This window comes from Siphateles boraxobius, unplaced genomic scaffold (genome assembly GCF_051911475.1).
Source record: "Siphateles boraxobius isolate OS27281-9 unplaced genomic scaffold, OSU_SipBor_1 35, whole genome shotgun sequence".
Lineage (NCBI taxonomy): Eukaryota > Metazoa > Chordata > Actinopteri > Cypriniformes > Leuciscidae > Siphateles > Siphateles boraxobius.
This window is the reverse complement of record NW_027508975.1, coordinates 5,760,244-5,780,732: the sequence shown is the minus strand read 5'-3', so window position 1 is coordinate 5,780,732 and position 20,489 is coordinate 5,760,244. Positions and strand designations below refer to the sequence as shown.

The 20,489-nt window shown below is 37.2% G+C and overlaps 1 protein-coding gene across 1 annotated transcript in view; it reads left to right on the top strand.

Moving 5' to 3' along the window:
• Positions 1 to 20,489, top strand: part of thsd7aa (thrombospondin, type I, domain containing 7Aa) — a 122,019-nt gene that overhangs the window by 55,688 nt on the left and 45,842 nt on the right. The window contains exons 5-7 of the mRNA XM_077196122.1: positions 6,628 to 6,783; positions 9,360 to 9,563; positions 17,619 to 17,813. Of these exons, the coding sequence (XP_077052237.1) occupies positions 6,628 to 6,783; positions 9,360 to 9,563; positions 17,619 to 17,813 (555 nt within the window). The remainder of the gene's footprint in view (positions 1 to 6,627; positions 6,784 to 9,359; positions 9,564 to 17,618; positions 17,814 to 20,489) is intronic.

Below are 20,489 nucleotides of genomic sequence, written 5' to 3'. Positions count from 1 at the left end.
CATCCATAAAGTGGCCTTTAGAGAGGCACATGGCACTGACTGCAGCTTCCTGGGGGAGGTGACAGGCCTGGCGCGCTGACGAGGAACACGGTGACAGATGGAAGAACTGTGTGAGAGAGAGAAAAGGAACAGTACAAGAACATCTGCACTACCTCTCACACATACACAATACCATTACACAAACAAGCTCTTCCACACCTTGGCCAGCTCTGCCTCGTGCTCTTTTCTTACCCATCATCCTTCTCAGGAAATATATGATATATGCTATTAATTGCAATTAATTTGATTATTAATCTGCATATTACATAATTAATTTAGTTTATATTTTAATTGATTGTCAGCGCTACTTTATTTAATCATTTACCTGGTTTCCTTTTAATCAATGAAGAATCAATCAGGCACTTTTCCCTTCTGGGAGTTGCAGACAGATTTGAGAGGATTTAATTCCAAGCTCCACATGATTGGACATTTCCTAGTAATGTGCCACTGGGCCATTGGAATTGTTCACAGGTATTTATATACATTAATGCCAGACAATGAGAGCATCAGAAGTGGTGGTTTACTCAAGGACAGAGACCGTGTGCAGATTTAATCTGGACATTCGGTTCCAGGGATCATAGCTAAATCCTGTGTTGAAATTGGACAACCATGTTTGTCTGCACCCTGGCTATTCCAGTGCCATGTGTGATGCCAGTACATAGAAACATTTGATACTTGAGCCATGTCCCACAACTTTACCTGCCATTAGTTTTTAAAGCAGCAACATTTCCACTTTGAAATGAATCATAACTAGTTTATTCACAGAAATTGACTATGAGGAATTTGATTGATTATTTTATAACAATTTTGACCTCACAATATCACTTACTCCCCATTAATATATATATATATATATATATATATATATATATATTAAGCTTAAGACATACACATAGATATGCATAAAAAACATTACTATGCTGTAACATTGGAAAGAGTTTAATTTTACAAATACACTATTTCACAGCTGTATCTCTATATGTCAACTCCATCAGATATTCATGACAACATTTTTATGATCTGCAAACACTGACTGTGTTGTAAATTATCTGTTTTTATATACTGATTTTGTAAATCTTACATTTCTGGACATATGTATTGTGAGGTTTTATGTGGTGTATATGTAATATTGTATGTTCTTTTATTTGTTTACCTGCCCAGGGACAGCAGATGCAAATTAGCTTTTAGCTAACTTTGGTGCAATTAGTTTCAATTGTGCATTGTCCCTGTCAAAATAGACAATAAAGTAAAGTATGATAAAATCAGGTTATATCAAAGTCACCCTTCATCCTGAAGGTGTTCTCTTCATATTTCACCTGCTACTGTATTTACCTAGCTCACCTATTCTGGGGTGTGTTTCCCAAAAGCATCGTTAGCAATTATGGTTACCAGCGTATTTTAACAACTTGGTGTTTCCCGAAACCATAGCTTTATATGCTGAACAGATTGATTTTAGGCTTTTACATACAAACATTCATCGACTCACATCAGTTGTGGTAAACGGTTGCGCAAACATGTTGGCTTGACGTGCGAGAACCAATGAGGTTCATTCTCACGTGTTACGCAGCAACGTTACATTGCGCGGTCCTGCACAGCGCCAAGGCCTGAAGACGACAATGTCAAGTGACATTACAGTGCAATTTTAATGATGTGAATATTTTCTAGAAATAAAAATATTTTTATGTATTAATATTAAATTAATTAACTATGTATTTGATTATTCTTTCTTACCAGGTTCTTCAAAAAGTCTATCACAATCAATCACAACAATTTATACAATTATAGATGATTCACAAATAATCACAATAATTTAGAAAACATTATGCGATACAATTTCAAATTGGATCCTGTAGGTGATTCTTGCACCCAAAAACACAACAAGATGACATTTAATAATAATACTAATAATGTAAGATCCTTATTATGTAGCTGAATCTGTGCTGTATTGGGCGCTTCCAGTTTTCACTTTGTTTTGCCTCCAGCTAACACTGTGACGTAATTGTGACATCATATACATGTATATATGTTTACAGGTATATAAATGTTTATAGGTTTTTAAATCATTTTTTTTATAATGAAGTTTTTTATATATTTGTATTCAATGCGTTTTTCAACTAAACAACTAAACACAAGTTATAGAGAAATCATTCAGGATTTTTAGATAGATTCCTTAATGTGGGTCTAAACCATAGGTTCTCAAAGTGCGGCCCGCGGGCCAATGGCGGCCTGCGGAAACATTTCTGGCGGCCCGCGATAACATCTGAAAAACATCTGTAAAACTGTTAAAAAAGTACATTGCTTTGAAAAAATTAATCTATCCGTTTAGCGGTGTTTAGCGGCCGAAAACAGCACCACAAATCCCATTGCAATTTAAAAGGGTATGTTGACCAATTAATCAATATTCAGTGTGACTTAATGACAAGCTTATTAATAGCCGCGTTTCCATTACATGTCAAATTTTTCGCCGGCGCGAACACTTGCATTTTCCTACCAACAGTGGAGACAACTTAAAATACTCTATCATTTCTGGTTATACAGAAAATAATAATACATTATTCGCAACTTATTTTATTTGTGTAAACTCATAATAACAAGAAAACATCGTGCTTTTGTAAAATAAAATAAAACAATCAGTAGCTAGCCTACGCGCTTTCATGATCTCCGTGAACTGGAGGGCGAGAACTGAAACAAAATATAGCCTATGTAGGCTTGAAATGTCCACTTTTAAACAAATTCGAATCGAAAGCTAATACCTTCTGATTATGTAATCCGTATGAAAGGTGCATTTCTCTCTAAAAGCGCATCTGCTTAACAGCGGAGATAGAGATATGTTTTTAGCCGACACTTAGAAAACAATAATTAATAAACAATTAAAATGCCTCGCTGTTTTATCAGACACATTTATTATCATTCGCCTATAACTCACCTATAAATCACCTTTCTGTGGGCAGGGTTCCAGAGACACAGGCTATAGCTTATATGGCTCTTCTCATTCAGCACTGCGGGAAAAATATAAATTCCAGGTTCTAATTTGGCCTTAGAAAACCAGTAAAATCGACATGTTTTCCATATTAATTTGTGAATATTTTAAATGTTTAATAAAGGGGCAAAAAGTAGGCTAATTTAAACAAAAATCCGAAAAAGTCTGTCGATATTTACTTTTTTGCGCAGCAGTTGGTGTTGCCAGTTCAAATTAAAATGTTGGTGTTCAACTTTGCGTTTTAAAAAGACAACAACCGTTAATTTTTTCGTTTTTCAGTTACGGGTTAAAAAAAGTTGATAATAATAGCGCAAAACATTTGCGCAAATCTGCAATAATGGAAACGCGACTGACAGGCAATGATAGATATGAATGATGATGAATTGTTTGGTAAGCTTCTATTTTAAAAGTTTTTGTTAAAAAAAAAACTCGCCAGGTTTTGCCTCAGTTATGAATTAAAATGTGTTTATTGCAATAAATGTAAACTGTAGAGATGCAATCTGGTCATTAAAATTATTTCAAATGGTATTTTCTTTTCAGTTTTTTTTTCTTTTTCTCCCCCGCCCCTTTGGCGGCCCTCAGTTCAATGTTGGGTTACTAAATTGGCCCTCACCTATGAAAACTTTGAGAACCCCTGGTCTAAACAGTTTGAAAATGCTTTTTTAATATGAACATTAGATTTGTTCGTATTAATAATGAATACTTCACATTATTTTTGTGTCTGATGGTAATAACACATATTAAACGGAATTCAAGGAAATGGAAATGAAAGCAGGAGATGCCCCTATAGAGAGGTGAAAACCTCTGAATTCATATCAGTCCCTCCTAACCTGTTATTTTTCATTTTCGTGTTTTGTTTTGCCAGTAGTCAGTTGTGAAGAATCGGTGAAATATATTGTCCCCATGAATATGTAACCATTGTTTGCGTTCCGAATTCATTTTAAATCATTTTGGGATTATGGATTCCTAAACCCATGTAATGAATGCAGGAATGAACACAAAGTATGCATTTTACATATCAAAAGCAGCTTGTTGTCTTCCTCTCTCCCATCCGGCTTCCTGCGCGGCTGCTTGGGCCTGGGGAAGCTGTGCTTGATTTCCTCTCCCCGCGGGTGGCTTCAGACATTTAGAAAACAGGGGAAAGCAGCTGCTGTCGCGATCTTTATCCATTAACACATCTCAGTCACAGAGAGCAGAACACAACAACAGTGTTCATTCGTTTCGGCTCGGCCGTGTCGCTCTATGGAATATAATCAATGTCGCACCCCGTCGTGGATCTTTATGAGATATTCAACGGCTTGGCTTTCTCACAGAGCATCCATGCAGCACTGCCCCGCAGGCAAGCCCGAGTCATTGATGATGATGATGATGATGATGATGATGGTGATGCAAGCAGGTGAAGTGTTGGCGGCTGTCAGACGGACAGAGGGACTGATGGGATACTGGTGCCATAATTAGGCCGTTGAAACCCTGGGTGGGCAAACAGCAGACCATCTGGCCTCCAAGTGAGCATTGTGCCACCTGAACAAGGTCAACCTACAAGGAGAGGGTCATTAATCAGACTAGGTTAACAGGGACTGGAAGTCAGACAGGTTTTCGCCCACCTCAATACCTCAACAGCACAATCACATCCTAATAACAAATACAGAGAGCATAAAGACAAGTGTGTTTGTGGGAATAAGGGAACTTGCATTTGCAAGTCAATTTGAAATTTTTTGCAAATCAATTTTGTCAATTTGACAGCTAATTCTTTTTTTTTTTTTTTGACGTCACTTTTGGAAGTAAATTCCGCTTGCTAAATTGAGCGTTTCAAAGGATGTTTGTCCCTGTGGAGCACTTCGCAAAACCTTTTTAATTTCTGTTTAAAACAAAGCTCGTATAAATCATTAATGACTCCACAACTGGCCATGCAATCAATCACTTAGCTTACACTGAAAACCTACATACACACATGTATTAACCAAATGATTTTAGAAATGGCTCAAAGCGCACAGCGAACACCTTTTGGACACAAAGCAATTTGCATGTGAATGAAGAGAAGATCCGTCAAAGGGTATCGACGGCAGACGTGTTCATGCACTGACCTTGCAGAAAGTCACCTATGGCTCGGAGCTGCACACACACTTACACTGAGTGCTTGTTACAGATAAAAAGAAAACAAGGACAAAAGGGGTCTAGCAAAACATGTTGTAGGCTACTTATGAGAATGATGTTCATCATGTCATTGTTCTAATTTGCAAACAGATTGAAATACTTCACAATACCTTTTTAGGTACTTTTGGGCACACATGTGGGCAATACAACTTTGAGTCCAGCTTGCATCATTTCCTGAACCCCTTCCCCCACATCAAAATGTTCCCAAATCTGCATATTCGAATGATTTCTGAAGGATCATGTGACACTGAAGACTGGAGTAATGATGCTGAAAATGCAGCTTTGACATCAAAAGAATGAATTACTTTTTAGATTTTATATAAAACTTGAAAATAGTTATTTTAAATGTAATAATATTTCCTAAATTGGTGTTTTTACTGTATTTTTATTAAATAAATTTGTGAGCATGCGAGACTTCTGCAAATCTTACAGACCCCACATTTTTAATCTGGAAGGTATATAAAATAAAATTAAGTACATATTATTTAAATATACACTTAAGCTTAATTAATAAATTCATCTTCAGCCACTGTGACTGTGTATTGTTTTTTTTTTTTAAGTTACCAGCCACCCAGCATTTTAACTGGCCACGATTTTGATATTAATATTATGGGGAAATCTGCCATTAGATATTTTTAATATTATCTCATAATTTGGAAGCAGGTATATTAGGCTGATCCATTATACTGTTACACATGCTTGTCTTTCTCAACTTTTTACTTTCACTCAAAACATAACTGACTGTGTTTACGTGAATACTTGCCAAGGATGGCATTTTGACATTAGTTTGTGGGCATTTGACTGTTTAAGTGCAATAAGCAGCGAAAAAGAAATGAAAATGAGTTTTGCAAGTGTTTCAGATATTTCAGTATCGATATGTATCGAAAAAAATCAATATTTTTTAGAACACTGCGTTGCACAGTATTTTATCTCAGATTGCTTTTTAAAAGACTACAATTGAAAAATGTATATATTATTTATAAAATTCAACCTGCCAAAGTGTCTAGTAGGAGTGACACACCACTACTGAAATGGAGTGTATGGGGTGTTAATGTCAAGCCCTGGAAATAATATACAGGTGAAACTTAAAAAATTTGAATTTCGTGCAAAAGTTATAATTTTTATGATTATGGCTTACAGTTTATGAAAACCCCAAAATTTCAGAAAATTACAATATTACATGAAATCAATAAAAAAAAGGATTTTAAATACAGAAATGTCGGCCCTCTAATAAGTATAATCATGCATATGTATATAGTTATATATACTAAATATATTAGTTTCACCTTTTAATTTGAATTTTAAATCCTAAAATACACAAACTTTTGCACGATATTCAAATTTTCCGAGTTTCACCTCTACTTGTGTGTATATTGTACATATTCTTCTTCCACATGAGGTACATCTATTTTTGTACAGACTCTGTAACAATGTGTGTCTATGTGTCTCTTCAGCCTCACGCCCTGTGAACAGTGACCTGTGTTTGGGCGTTTCTCCTAACACCACCCAGCTCTGCCATATTCCCTGCCCTGTGGAGTGTGAGGTGTCCTCCTGGAGCGCATGGGGGCCCTGCACCTTTGAAAACTGCCAGGATCAGTCCACAAAGAAAGGTGAGCAACAATCTTAGCTTGAACTATAGGACCACTTCATCTTTTACAGTTTTGTATGGGTAGCAGTCATTTCACCCATCTCACTAAAACAGAACAGATCAATAAAATGTCCACTTTCATTGTAAATCACATGATTTGTGTACGGGAACCCTTTCAACATATAACTCACACCGCCCCACCTCTAACCTCTATCTGCGCCATCAGCATCCGGGCCATAAACTTATCACCGCCTACTGGGGCAGAAGATTCATTGTCTCCAAGGTTTATGAACCAGGAGCATTGTAGAGGGAACAACAAACAAAAGGAACCCACGAAAAAATAAAAGATGTCACGAAAAAGAGAGAATCAAATCGGGGGTTAGATGTCTTCAAACAGACTAACACAAGCTTCAAATGGTATTTAGAAGAACCGAATCTGTTAGCTTCACAGGATGGAGGTTTACCGAATGCTGCTGACAGTTGTTACTGGTGTAGCGAAGGTGCTGGCATGCTGGCTGCTTTTCTCGTTAATTATGGCTGGGACAGCGACCCGTGCCATGACTAATGCATATTGACTCTTCCCTAATGAAGCGGCTCAAAAGGATAGGATGAGAGGAAATTCTCCACCATGCATCTTAATGATGAATTCTCTGAATCTGTGTTCCACTCACTCTTTTCAAGTTACATACTTCATGCCATATAGCTGTAATGGAAGGCCTCTGCACTTGTGTGCACACTGTAAAGTATGTGTGGCTCTCATTATTCACGGAGATATGGCGAAAGGAGTGAAGGCTTATTTTTACATATCTCCATACAAGGGTAGAATCGGTAGTATTACATTAACAAAACACATCAGTGATTGTAAGCTTTAGGGTCATGGATATGTATTGCAGACTTGGACAAAATTGATAATGATAAAGATAAAATGGCAAAAATAAAGATAAAAGATATAAAGTATAATTTACCTGTGACATCTCAACCTAAGCCCCAATAATATGTCAGTCAGTGTACACCTTAGACGTGATGATGACCCATGAAATTGTTTTGTATGGCTGTGCCTTTTGTCTTTTTTTGATTACCAGGGGCTCATATGAAACTCAGAATCCTGCTTTTGTCTGATAAAGAGACAGAGGCAGCATACGCCATCAGACACCTCCGGGCTGACTGACAGGATGTGATACAATCCTCTTACACACCATCAATGAGCTCTACACTGACCTTCTGATTAAATAAAGCCAGAAGGAGAGAGCGGGACAGAAGTAATCAGAGAATGGGACAACACTGGCATCTCCAGCTTTCTCCTAAAGGCCCCCCTCTCCCATATTACCTTATCAGCCCCAGACAGCAATGTGGATTATACAATAGGCCAGGGACCAGCGCCAGAGAGGGGAGGGTGGTGGCAGGGTACATGTAGGTGACCTTGCACTGGTCATGAGTCCAGTGTCCCCCCAAAACTCTGTTTTTTATTCCTCTGCAGCCCTTTCCCTGCCCTTGAATGGGAATATCCCTGGCGTCAAAGCTTTTTCTGTATTAATGGATTGCTGCATCCATTAGTCCCTTTGGTGAAAAGCAATCATAATGAAGTGATGAATAATAATATTCATTATGATAAGCTGCTCCAGTAATTTATGTCATCTTGCACACTTAATGGGCCGATATGTTTAATGTAATAGTATTGTGATTGCGCAATAACACACTGTGACTGTTAAGAGGGCTAATACATGGGGTTGCACCAACTAGTTGATTAGTTGGGTTGAAGTGGTGGGTTTGTGTCGGCTTGCTGTGAACATCAAGAGGAAAATTCCTCAGTCCACAAATTGCATCCCAGTGTATATTATTTTATTTCATTTAATTTTCATAAATATTTGTATAAAAATATTATAAATTATATATACGGTACTTTTCAAAAATTTGGGGTCGGTAATATTTGTTTTTGTAAGAATCTCTGGTGTTCACCAGGGATGCATTTATTTGATTTAAAAATACAGTAAGAACAGTAATATTGTAAAACATTATTACCATTTAAAATAACTTTTGTAATTTATTCCTGTGATGGCAAATCTGCATTTTCAGCATCATTACTCCAGTCTTCATTATTACATGATCCTTCAGAAATCATTCTAATATTCTGATTTAATGCTTAAGAAACATTTCTTATTATCAATGTTGAAAACAGTTGTTCTGCTTACTATTTTTGTGGAAACCATTGTTCTTCAGGATTCTTTGGTGAATAGAAAGTACAAAACACCATTAATCTCAAATAGAATACTTTTGTAATATTTTTTACTGCCTTTACTGCCACTTTCATTCAATTTAATGTGCCCTTGCTGAATAAAAATCTGACCCCACATTTTGAATGGCGTGTATAAATTGTTCTATATTATATTATCTTTGTGTAATTACCTGTAATGGAAAATATATGTGGAATTATGAGAAAGCTTGTTGAATTTGCAAGAAACAACAGCAAGTAAACCGAATTATGAGTCATTTGAATTGATAAACATCAACAAATTAATTACTTACACTGTTCACTACAACTTCCTCTGGTCAAGTCAACTAACTCAAGAATGACTTTGAGTCTCATGTGTTGTTCAACAGGTTTCAAACTGAGGAAAAGGAGAATCATAAATGAGCCCACGGGTGGAACAGGGAATTGCCCCCACCTGACTGAGGCAATTCCCTGTGAAGAGCCCAGTTGCTATGATTGGCTACTGGTGAAGCTGGAGGAGTGTGTGCCTGACAATGACAAAGTATGCGGACCTGGAACCCAGAACCCACAAGTACAGTGTATCAACAGTGATGGTAAGTCGTACACCTTCATGCTACTGATTCCATCCTTCATAATTATTCAAGCTAATTAAAAATCTTTGCCTGAATAGATTTTCTATTTAAGGGTCATGTCCAGGCGTGCACTGTGTCGAATGCAGCAACAAACCCAGATTGTTTTCTTCTCGTACAGCTGGGTCCATTCTTGAACTCGGTCCATAGGGCTTATGTTCTGGACTCATGCCCAATGCCGTAATTGCTGTTTTTGCAAAGGCGGCTGGTAGGACTTCTCTATTGTTAGAGTGGCCAGAGGGGAAATTCAGAGCAATCAGAAGTGGCACTGCTGCCTTTTAGTCTTCTAAACACAAAGCCACATGTGTCGGGGCGGTCTACCGTCTAACCATCCCAAAGGCACAAAACTATCCAATAGCTTTTGGCTTTTATTGGCTTGACTGAGTTCAAAGAACCTAGGGAAACTAACACCAGCACCATCTGCACCATCTGTGGGATCAGAGAAAAATACCGCTTACCTGGGGACAAGCACATACCTGGATCTGTGACCAATAGCTGACACTGATGCCTCAATTTACTGAAATTGAGGAGACTGAGGATGGTTGTAAAACGTTTTTGCTTTAAAAGGGTGGTATAATGCCCTTTTCACAAGATGTAAAATAATTTCTTGATGTCCCCAGAGTGTGTATGTGAAATTTTAGCCCAAAATACCCCACAGATATCTTTATATAGCATGTTAAAATTGTCACTTTTTTTAGGGTGAGCAAAAATGCACCGTTTGTGTGTGTCCCTTTAAATGCAAATGAGCTGCTGCTCCCGCCACAGAGGGCGGAGCTTCAACAGCTTGTGTCTGTTTACCTCACACAGACATACACTGAACCTTTCTAAAACTTTCAGCCTTTTATGTTCAAACCGGAGTCAGACAATGGTGGAGAGACTCAAGAAGAAGTGACAACATGTAGAATGCAACAGGACATTTCTGAATGGTTAGTTGATGAATTGATGTAGCTGATGTGGAGTTAACTGTCTTTTAGAGTCATTGATTAGCATATTCCTACGGTTCACATGACGTCACTGTAGCTTTGCGCCGCCATCTTGACGACCGACGGTCTCAGTACTGCCTGCAATATGTTGTGCAGTTAGCTGCAACAACAGCCGAAACAGGAACCCCAAACTGGTATTTTATTCTGTACCAAAAAAAAAGGATTGAAGAAATGTCTCATATTGTATGAATGTCTCATATTGTAACATGTCTCATCTTTCTGTGCGCACACACCCGACCCGAAGTGTGCAGCCATAGACAGTGCGCGAGTAATGAATTGAGCTCTGAGAGAGAGAGAGAGAGAGAGAGAGAGAGAGAGACGAGGAAAACAAACAAGCATGCAAATGGAAATTATCGGGGCCAGAAAAATTATCGATTTTTTTTATTTTTTTATCGTGCGATTAATTGATTTATTGACTATCGCGACAGGCCTAATCCAGATTAATGACAGCTAGCCGAGATCCGTGGCTAACAGCTGGCAAGCTACCAGCTGAGCCACTTAACGTTAGCTAGCTAACAACTCACTACCTAGTCAGAGCAGGCCCGGTGTCAAGGGGGGGCTTGGGGGGGCTTAGCCCCCCCTATGATGATCTCAAGCCCCCCTAGCGGTGATCTGAACGATGATTATGTGACTGAGCGTTCGTGCAGGGCTTTTCTTAACACTTATAAGATAACTATAAACGAGAACCGTCTGAACTGTTCTCGACCTTACCCCTTCTGTACACTGCACACGTCTGCAGTGCATTACGGCTCCGACAAGATTTTATTCTGTCCTCCACGCGGTGCCAACTCACACCAGGAGCATTTCAGAAGCAACGCGACTGGATGCGCGAGACCATGTGATTTGCCTGTCCGATGTGATTTTTCTTGATTTTTGGGTTTCTACCTTACAGTCTATGGTCCAAGGATATATTGGAGTGCAATTCAATTGGGAGTCCTTACAGGGTGTTTATTTAAAAATTTACAGTGTTTATTTACTTTTATTTTTGGGCGGCCATACCGGGCGAGATCGGTCGTCAATATGGCGGCGTTCTATTTCTAAGGAAGTAGGTGGCATCTATGAATTCTGTCATGACAATCTATAAATCGTGTTCCCGGTGGAGGGGTTTATGGAAATTGTAGGGTTGATGATGTCACTAACCCGGGAGTAATGTTGTGTAGTCCCTACCAGCCGTTTGTTTTAGTCCTTAAAAAACGATTTCTTTAAAAGCAAATATCTTCATTTGCTTTGAACTTTGAGCGTTGTAACTTTGCAGATGGTGTGTATGCTCAAACAACAACATTACACACTAACTAAAGTTAGAAAAGTGAAATCATAATCAACCACCCCTTTAACGTCTGTTTTTTGGACATCTGTTTATAATATGCATTTTGTTAAAGTACCCCTATTGTGCTATTTTAAAGGTTCCTGATTTTGTTTTGGAGGTCTCCTGCAATAGGTTTACATGCATCCAAGGTCAAAAAACACTTTCATTTTCTGATAATATACATTGCAGCATCACCTCTTTTCTCACAGTGTCTGGAACACTTCAGTAAAAAATTAAGTCTATTTAAACCCCTCCTTTCCGAGAGCATGCTCTGCTCTGATTGGTCAGATGTCCCAATCAGTTACGATTGGTCGACCACTCACAGCGCGTGTCAGAAACGGCCATTATCATATCTAAATTTCAGCTCTGGAGGCTTCCTCAGCACTTTTATACACAATGATACGAACAGTAGTGATGGAGTGGTTTTTAGCGTATCAGTTCCACCGTATCAAATCTTTTGGAAGTGCAGCAAAGTGGACTTGGTGGAAAAGCACAAAGTAGAAAAAAACAACTATAGTGTTTGAGGGCGGGTCAAAGCAGATGTTGCTCGCGGGCAGCCAATGAAGACCATAGGCTGGCATTATGCAAATGTTTTACAAACCTACTGGGAAGTGAGACTGAAATTAGTGACGTTTCATTTCGGCAGTTCAGAATCAGTTCATTATTTTTGGATAGAAGAACTGTATTTGGTTTGCACTTTGATCTTTAAAACTTTGCAGACCTTTTACTTTCACTTACATCTATATTACACACTGCATGAAAGGTAATATTTTCGAAAAAGCATAATAGGTACACTTTGATAAAATGTAGGTGTTCAAAAATATTTTTATACCAACCCTAAAATCCTCCACCAACTCCATACCATTTTATTAGAATTTATTTTAAGTATTTTAAAAGGGAAAAAAAAGAAAGGAAACATTTCATTCTACAACAACAACATTTTTTTTTAACAAACACACTACCGTTCAAAAGTATGAGTCAGTACGAATTTTTATTTATTTATTTTTGTTACATTAAATTTATAAAAAGTGACAGTAAAGACATGTTATGAAAGATTTCTAATTGAAATAAATGCTGTTCTTTTAAACTTTCTATTCAGGAACCTTGAAAAAATGTAACACAGTTTCCACAGAACATTGATAATAATAAGAAATGATTCTTGAGCTGGAAATCAGCATATTGGAATGATTTCTGAAGGATCATGTGACACTGAAGACAGGAGTAATGATGCTGAAAATTCAGCCTTTTCATTACAGGAATAAATTACATTTTAAGAGATATTAAAATAGAAAACAGTTACTTTAATTTATATTTTTATGGTAATATATAATTATATGGTAATTATAGTTCACAGTTTTACTGTTTTAACTGTATTTATTTTTGATCAAATAAATACAGCTATGGTGTGCATAAGGGATTTAAAAAAAAAAAACAATAACAAATCACACAAAGCACAAATAACCTAATATTGCTTAAGGTTGGCTTGAGAGCTATTACATTGTTTGAGAAGCTTTTATTCAAAGCCACTTGTATATCTAATTATGTAGAGCTGGAAAACCTCTCGTCTGTCTTGGTTTTGATCTATATTATTTATAGAGCCTATAACTTTATAGATATTTGAGAAGTGAAATGACCCAGTTATGTTGTACTAACAATTTCTTTTTAATGGGATTTTATGGATGAACACTTCTCTCTGGTTGATGAGGGAGCAAAATTCAGTGGCGCAAACCTGATTCATCCAAACTAATTCATTTCATATAATAGAGACTAGAGCATAGCTGAGTGAATATTATAAGGAACGAAGTGGAAAGCCTGTCTCCAACATGTGGAAGTAAAATAGGTTCATTCAGTGAGCTTATCAAAAATAATTAACCTTAAATGAATGTGGATATGAGGGACAAGTAGAATATTCACTTTTTAAATACAACCGGCAACTCTGTGACTTCTTTCTTATTGTTAATGTCTTGTCTGGGGGTGCGACACGACTCGGCTTGCATTAATGAATCAATTATGAGCGTGCACTGTAATTGTATTTTACATCCTCACATTTCGCTCCTTGTTCCAGTAAATTTCAGTATGCGGACATAGCAATTACTGCGACATTCCAGAACCTCAGCATTCACATCGCTAATGAGGACTCGGGGGAGAGAGAGAGAGAGAGAGAGAGGCGGTGTGCGTGTGTGTGTGTGTAACTCAATCACTTTTGCAAGGCTCATAACCAAGCATCCCATTCACACCAACTGAAGGTGTCATACTCTCTGTGCATCAGCTGTCACCATGGTGACGACTGCCTCATACGAACCTCATCGCCTAGACAGTTACCCTGAGACCTTCCTTAACATGCCATGTGTAACAACTGTACTTTATACAGTATAGCGGTCTGATTCTATAGCTGTAGCTGCCTGTATATTAATTAAACAGTTTGATGATTAATTTATTAACTGAAGAAACTGATCACCCTGTATTAACCCTAAAATACAGAGCTAACTTTTCTCCTCTTAATTATACTGTATATGTGGGTCAAAGTGGTCCGGCATGTATAAATATGATGCAAATCACTGCTGATTTTGTCATTGATATGGTAATTTAATGATTTGGGCTGCCGTTTGTGGGTCAGATTTTGTCTGGGGACCCAAATGCCTTAATTAACATACTAAATATGTCATTCCAAGCCTGTATGACTTACTTTCTTCTGTAAATGAAAAAAATAAGAAATGTTGAAGGATGTTTCTTCTGTACAAAACAACACCAGACCCCATTGACTTCCATTATATGGTTAAAACAATTCTAAATATCTTCTTCTGTGTTTCACAAAATGTAGAAAGTCATATAGGTTTGGAATGACATGAGGCTGAATAAATTATTTGGGAATTTTCATTTTTGGGTGAAGTTTTGTGTGCACCAGTCGGGTTCCGGAAGTAAAAACTTCATTAATTTTCTCCATGGGAAACTTATAAACCCTAAAGATAACCTTACGATGATAATCGACGTTATTTGCTGCTGTTAAAAGCGTCAGCCCGCATTATTTCGACTTAGTTTTATAACAGTTGTTTAACAGTAGAATTTATGGTGAAAAACTACATTACCCATGATGCTGTACAGAAAATTCCACCAATCAGAGAGTCGAAACAAGCAAAACATGCCATATATATATATCCCTATGTGAGAAATAAATGGAAAAAATACTTGTGGAACCAATGCCGCTGAAAAATTGAGCGGACACTGTTTTTAATATTGCTTATTCTCTGCCATTACTGTACATTTATAACAATAAATTACCAACATATACAATGTAAGAGTTTTAATCTAATACCTTTTTAATGTTAGACAAATACGAAAACTGTTAGATCACATGATCAAACACCTGTAAAATCAAAAAGTATCAATTTTCATTCAATTATATCCTTATATCCTTACACCCAAATGAATAAATAGTATTTGAGTGCACTATAGAGAGTGCAGAATCCAAAAACTGAAAGAAACAATGGCCATTACTCTGTTCCTCTTTGCCATGCGCTTGCTGCAACATGTTGACCCATTTAAGTCCAGATACCTTGCTCTAGTGAGGAATAATATGATTTGTTCAAGGTCACCTCTTTCTTTGTCCTGCCTTGCAGACGGGTAGATGGTGAATATGTTGTTCTGGCACCAGCGCAGAGGCGCCTGTATAAATGAAATTAACTCTGTTAGTCCCTCTGAGTCAGTATGCATTTAGCTGAACTCCCTCTCTCCCTCATTAACTTTGAGAAGAGTAGTGTGCAGCCTCATCACAGTGTGACAGCGCTCAATAGAAATGTCAGATGCTGTCTGGTTCTTTTCCATCAGGGGACAGTCAGACGCAGGTGAGGTTTAACACATCTGAAATGTATAAGGGCTAGACGTACAGCTGATATTACGTTCCCCCAGCATGTACTCATTGAGTTATTCATGAGGACAGTTGATTTGTTTTTCCTCAAGTCTGAAGGATTTGTGAGAAGTGCCTTATGTGTAGGTTTTTATTTTATTTTATTTTATTTTATTTTATTGTAACCAGCTAATGATCAGCTTAGACTGGTTATGTTCCAAAACACAGCTATCAGCTTAACATGGATATTGTATGCTCTATAAATGTGTGGTTGTGAATAGATTTTTGTTTTTTTGGGGTGTTGGGCTCAGCCAGTTGGTGTATTTTAGTGTATTAAGATCCACTTTGTCTTGTTTTTCAAATTAAACCTCTAAAAAGCAAATGAATGTCTGTAATGGACTGTAATGATTTCTTCCTGATGTGAAATGCTTCCTCTTGGATGTGTATCAATGCCAGCGGTGTGAGAAAGTGTAACTCTTTCCCGCCCCCAGTCTCAACCCTCACTCCTCATTGTTCCCTAGTGCCTCCCCTCTTCTCTCAATTATTGATTCCTGTTGTCTGTTGCTGATGAGAATAGATCTGTTGTGTCCCATGGGGTCATGCAGTGTCATCTGACTCAGTGGGTTTTCTGTCACTTTGGGCTTTTTTTCAGGGGTGGGGTTCACTGATCGATTTAGGGGCTGGTGCACAATCCACAGAGGGGTTGGTGTCCAAAACTATGTCTTTCAGATGACCTCTATGAGCAAATTATGCTTTTGCTATAGGTTTTTTTTTTTTTTTTTTTGGTTTGTATTGTTGTTTTGTTTTGCAAACTGTTTTGCAATACAAAACATTTTGTTTTGTTTTGATTGTTTTCTTTTAATTTTTCTTGCTTTGTTTTTTTTATTTTTGTCTGGTTGTGCTTTTTTATGTTCGTTTTGCATTGCTTTGTTTTGTTTTTGTTTTGTGAGATTTTTGTTGGCTTTGTTTTTTTATTGTTTTTTCTGATTTGGTTCAGAAAACCAAATTGTTTTGGTGTTTTTTTTTGTTGTTTTGGTTAAGTAATTAATCTTATTAATCTTAATCATCTCAAGTACACATATGAGCGTGTCAGAATGTTAATGATACATAGTTGCAGTGGCTAAATTGGCTAGAATTTCATGTTATTGCAAACTTCTCAGGATCATCTTTTACTGTCGTCCGCTTAATTGTCATCATATTATTTTAATTTCATTATCATAATCAGAAACACACCGGTGTGTAGTGCAAATATTTTTTACCACTTACGGCGGTTTGTTATTCTTAATTATTTACCTATAGGCTAATAAATAGAATCAAAAATCTCACACACACACAAAAAAAAACTACTTTTGCATTGCAAAATACTGGTGGATAGGGGACATTATGAATGTGCCCAGCCTTATAAATGTAGTCTTGGTTCCTCTGAATTTGATCAACGGCCCTGTTTGTGCATACATATACCAGTGTTAATGCAGAGTGTTAATGTGTAAAGGAGTACGTGTGAGTAAATGTGGGTGGGTTTTTTTTTGGTTTTTTTTGTTTTTTGTGTGTTTTGTGCACAGTCTGGAATAGAGTAGATTTGACAGCACTTGGCTGTGGATCACATGCAGAGTATGAATTCTTTGTGTGATTAGATTTATGCACAGTGAAGTGTATAAATGTTCACACAATTTAGGTTTCCCTTTTTGAAACCAGTTGGTGTAATTTTTTTTGAGGATACAAAATTTGTTACACTTTGTCCTATCATTATGGTTTCTAATTTGTTATAGTGTGGCCTGTCATATTCATTTGGTTCCATATCGGCTTACACATAATGTTTGCTAGTCCACAGGGATCCTTATTTAGGATATGAGATTATAACAGGCCCCGTGTTTTGCTGTTTCCAGGTGAATACGTGGACCGGCAGCTGTGCCGGGATGCGATCCTTCCCATGCCTGTCCTGTGTGAGGTGTCCTGTCCAAAAGACTGTGTGCTCAGTCCCTGGACTTCCTGGTCTCTGTGTTCCAACACCTGCTCAGGGAAGAACACCGAGGGCAAGCAGACCAGAGCACGCTCCATTCTGGCCTACGACTCAGGGGACGGTAGGGTTTTTACCATTATTGAACCACTTATACCCCGGCACCTAAGTGGTGCAGATTCTTCTGTGAGAGCTGGTGCTCGGACAGGAGATTTGTGAACGTCTCTTAGAACTAGATTTTCGCTGAGCCGAACAATGATGTACCTTAGTATGTTACTACATATTATGCACATTGTAGTTATTGTTTATAAGACTATGAGTGTAAAAAACACATTTTAACGTGGAAGCAATTTAATTGCGCATCTATATGATATCACAGGCTTCTTTTGATGCAACAGTGAGAAGTTAAAATGAATAAAATTCATAATAATCAGTTCAAACATATTTGAGAATAATATTTTATGCTTAAATTTATGGTCAGGAAAAAAAAATGAAGAAAAGTTTATTGTGCTCACCAAGGCTACATTTATATGTAAAAAAAATCGCAGTAACATACAGTGATATTGTAAAAAATTCTTACTATTTAAATTAACTATATTTTAATATATTTTAAAACCTGATTTATTCCTGTGATTTTACTCCAGTCTTCAGTGTCACATAATCCTTCAGAAATCATTATAATAGGCTGGTTTGCTGCTCAAAACCATGTATTTCTATAATCAACTCAGTTGTGCTGAGTAATATTTTTGTGAAAACTGTGATATTTGTTTTGATTATTTGTTGAATAGAAAGTTTAAAAGAGTAAAATAAAAAAAGTAAATAAAATATATATATATTTTTTGAAATTATTATAAGGTATTTACTTTTGGTCAATTTAATGTATCCTTAATTTCTTTTGAAAAAAAACAATTGTAACATTTTTAGCATTTTTGCCATCTTTATGCCAAACCAAACTTCTTTTGGTGCAACGTTAAGAAGTTTTAAAATTCATAAGCATCGATTCACACACATGATGCTTGTAAATAATATTTTATTTCAGACCCAGAGAGTTTTACTGAAAACGTGTGACATTTTTGTCTGCAATTTTGTCAGGTCACAGTCGATTTTTTACCATAGTTTGCCATAAAGCATTGCTTTACTTGATGCACTATGTGCAACATGAGCTTTCCTTTCCTCAGAGCATCCAGCTGAAAACAATTTTTAACATTATAGCCCTTTCTATGATTAATATTTTAATAAAGTAATGGATCATCTAGATGAAGTGCAAAACTAGACTATTTTGCTAAGGTCTCTCCAAAGATTTCTGCTTCCTTAGATATAATCACTACCGTTATTTCTACGGCTGTGGATTTATATCCATGCAGATGTTCAAGTAAACATGATCAGATTATGAATATCTTACACCATACACCTCCCTTATGTTAGTTTAACTTTCTTCCATGTGAGCGGGCTAACACGCCGCCCATAACAAGGTAATAAGGGTCAAGGTTTTGAGTGTTAAGTGATTCAAACCTCAGGTGAGCTCAGGCTGTAAGTGTGTATCTGATGTGTAATAGACTGATGGATAAGTGGTTGCTTTGGGCTAAATCCTCTTCCTTCCCTCCACCACTCTCCAGCCAGAAATCCATTTCCACAAATATGCAGCTTGAGGGAACAGGACTTGCACTGCTGACTGAGAGCAAATCGGCTTGGTTTGCTTCAACATCACTTCAATCATTTTTACGGTCATTCTAGTGCTATAATCAAAGGCAGTGTGTTTGGTGTGTTTGTGGAGACGGATTGCTTTATATATTACAGTTTTAGCACAAATATATGTCCACATATGCGCAATGACGCGTTCTGCCCTGTGGCGAATTGTTCTACGTGCTGTGGTATTCTATTAGCCTTCAAACGGTGCAGGAGACGGTGCACCGAATTGATGACAAGCGTCTGAGAAAGCAGATGTGTGCTGACAGTAGCATGAAGTTTAGTAGATCCTGTTCTGCTTGCCATCTGCCTCTGTGTGAGATAATGGCGAGAATAGCATGAAGCAATGGTCATTTCGCTGTCCATGTTGTGCATGAAGAAGTAACAGGAGCAACACCTACTGTAGCTGTCTCTGTAGGAACAGAAATTAACAATCCCAATCTAGTTACCTCATTTTAGTCTATGGAGTTTATAGGTTGTGAGGGCCTCCTAAAAAGAGGTTCCAAGAGCTGCACAAGGGGTGCCAAAGAGAATTTGAAAGATTTGTTGTTGTTTTTTGACAACTTTTTAAAGAAAGGTTGCAAAGTAAACATGTTAACTTAAAGGGATAGTTCACCCAAAAATTACATTTCTGTCATTGAGTCTTTCGTTCATCTTCGGAACATAAATGTAGATCTTTTTTGATGAAATCTGAGAACTTTCTGTCCCTCCATTGACAGAATGCATTTCGATGCTTCAAAAAGTTCATAAAGAGATCGTAAAACGAATCCATATGAATTGAGAGGTTTAGTCCAAAGTTTCTGAAGAGACTCGATCCCTTTATATAATGAACATATATAATTTAGGCTTTTATTCACATTTAAACATTGATCAGCGAACATACTGTAAACAGAAGCTCAACCGAACCTGCTTGCGGAAGCTCAAACGTGTTGCGTAACACGAGAATGAACCTCATTGGTTCTCGCAAGTCAAGCCAACATGCTTGAGCTTCCGATTACCACAACTGATGAGTAGATGAATGATTACGGTATATGTGAATAAAAGCTTAAATTAAATATCTTCATCATATAAAGTGAGCAAGTCTCTTCAGAAAATTTGAACTAAACCACTCAAT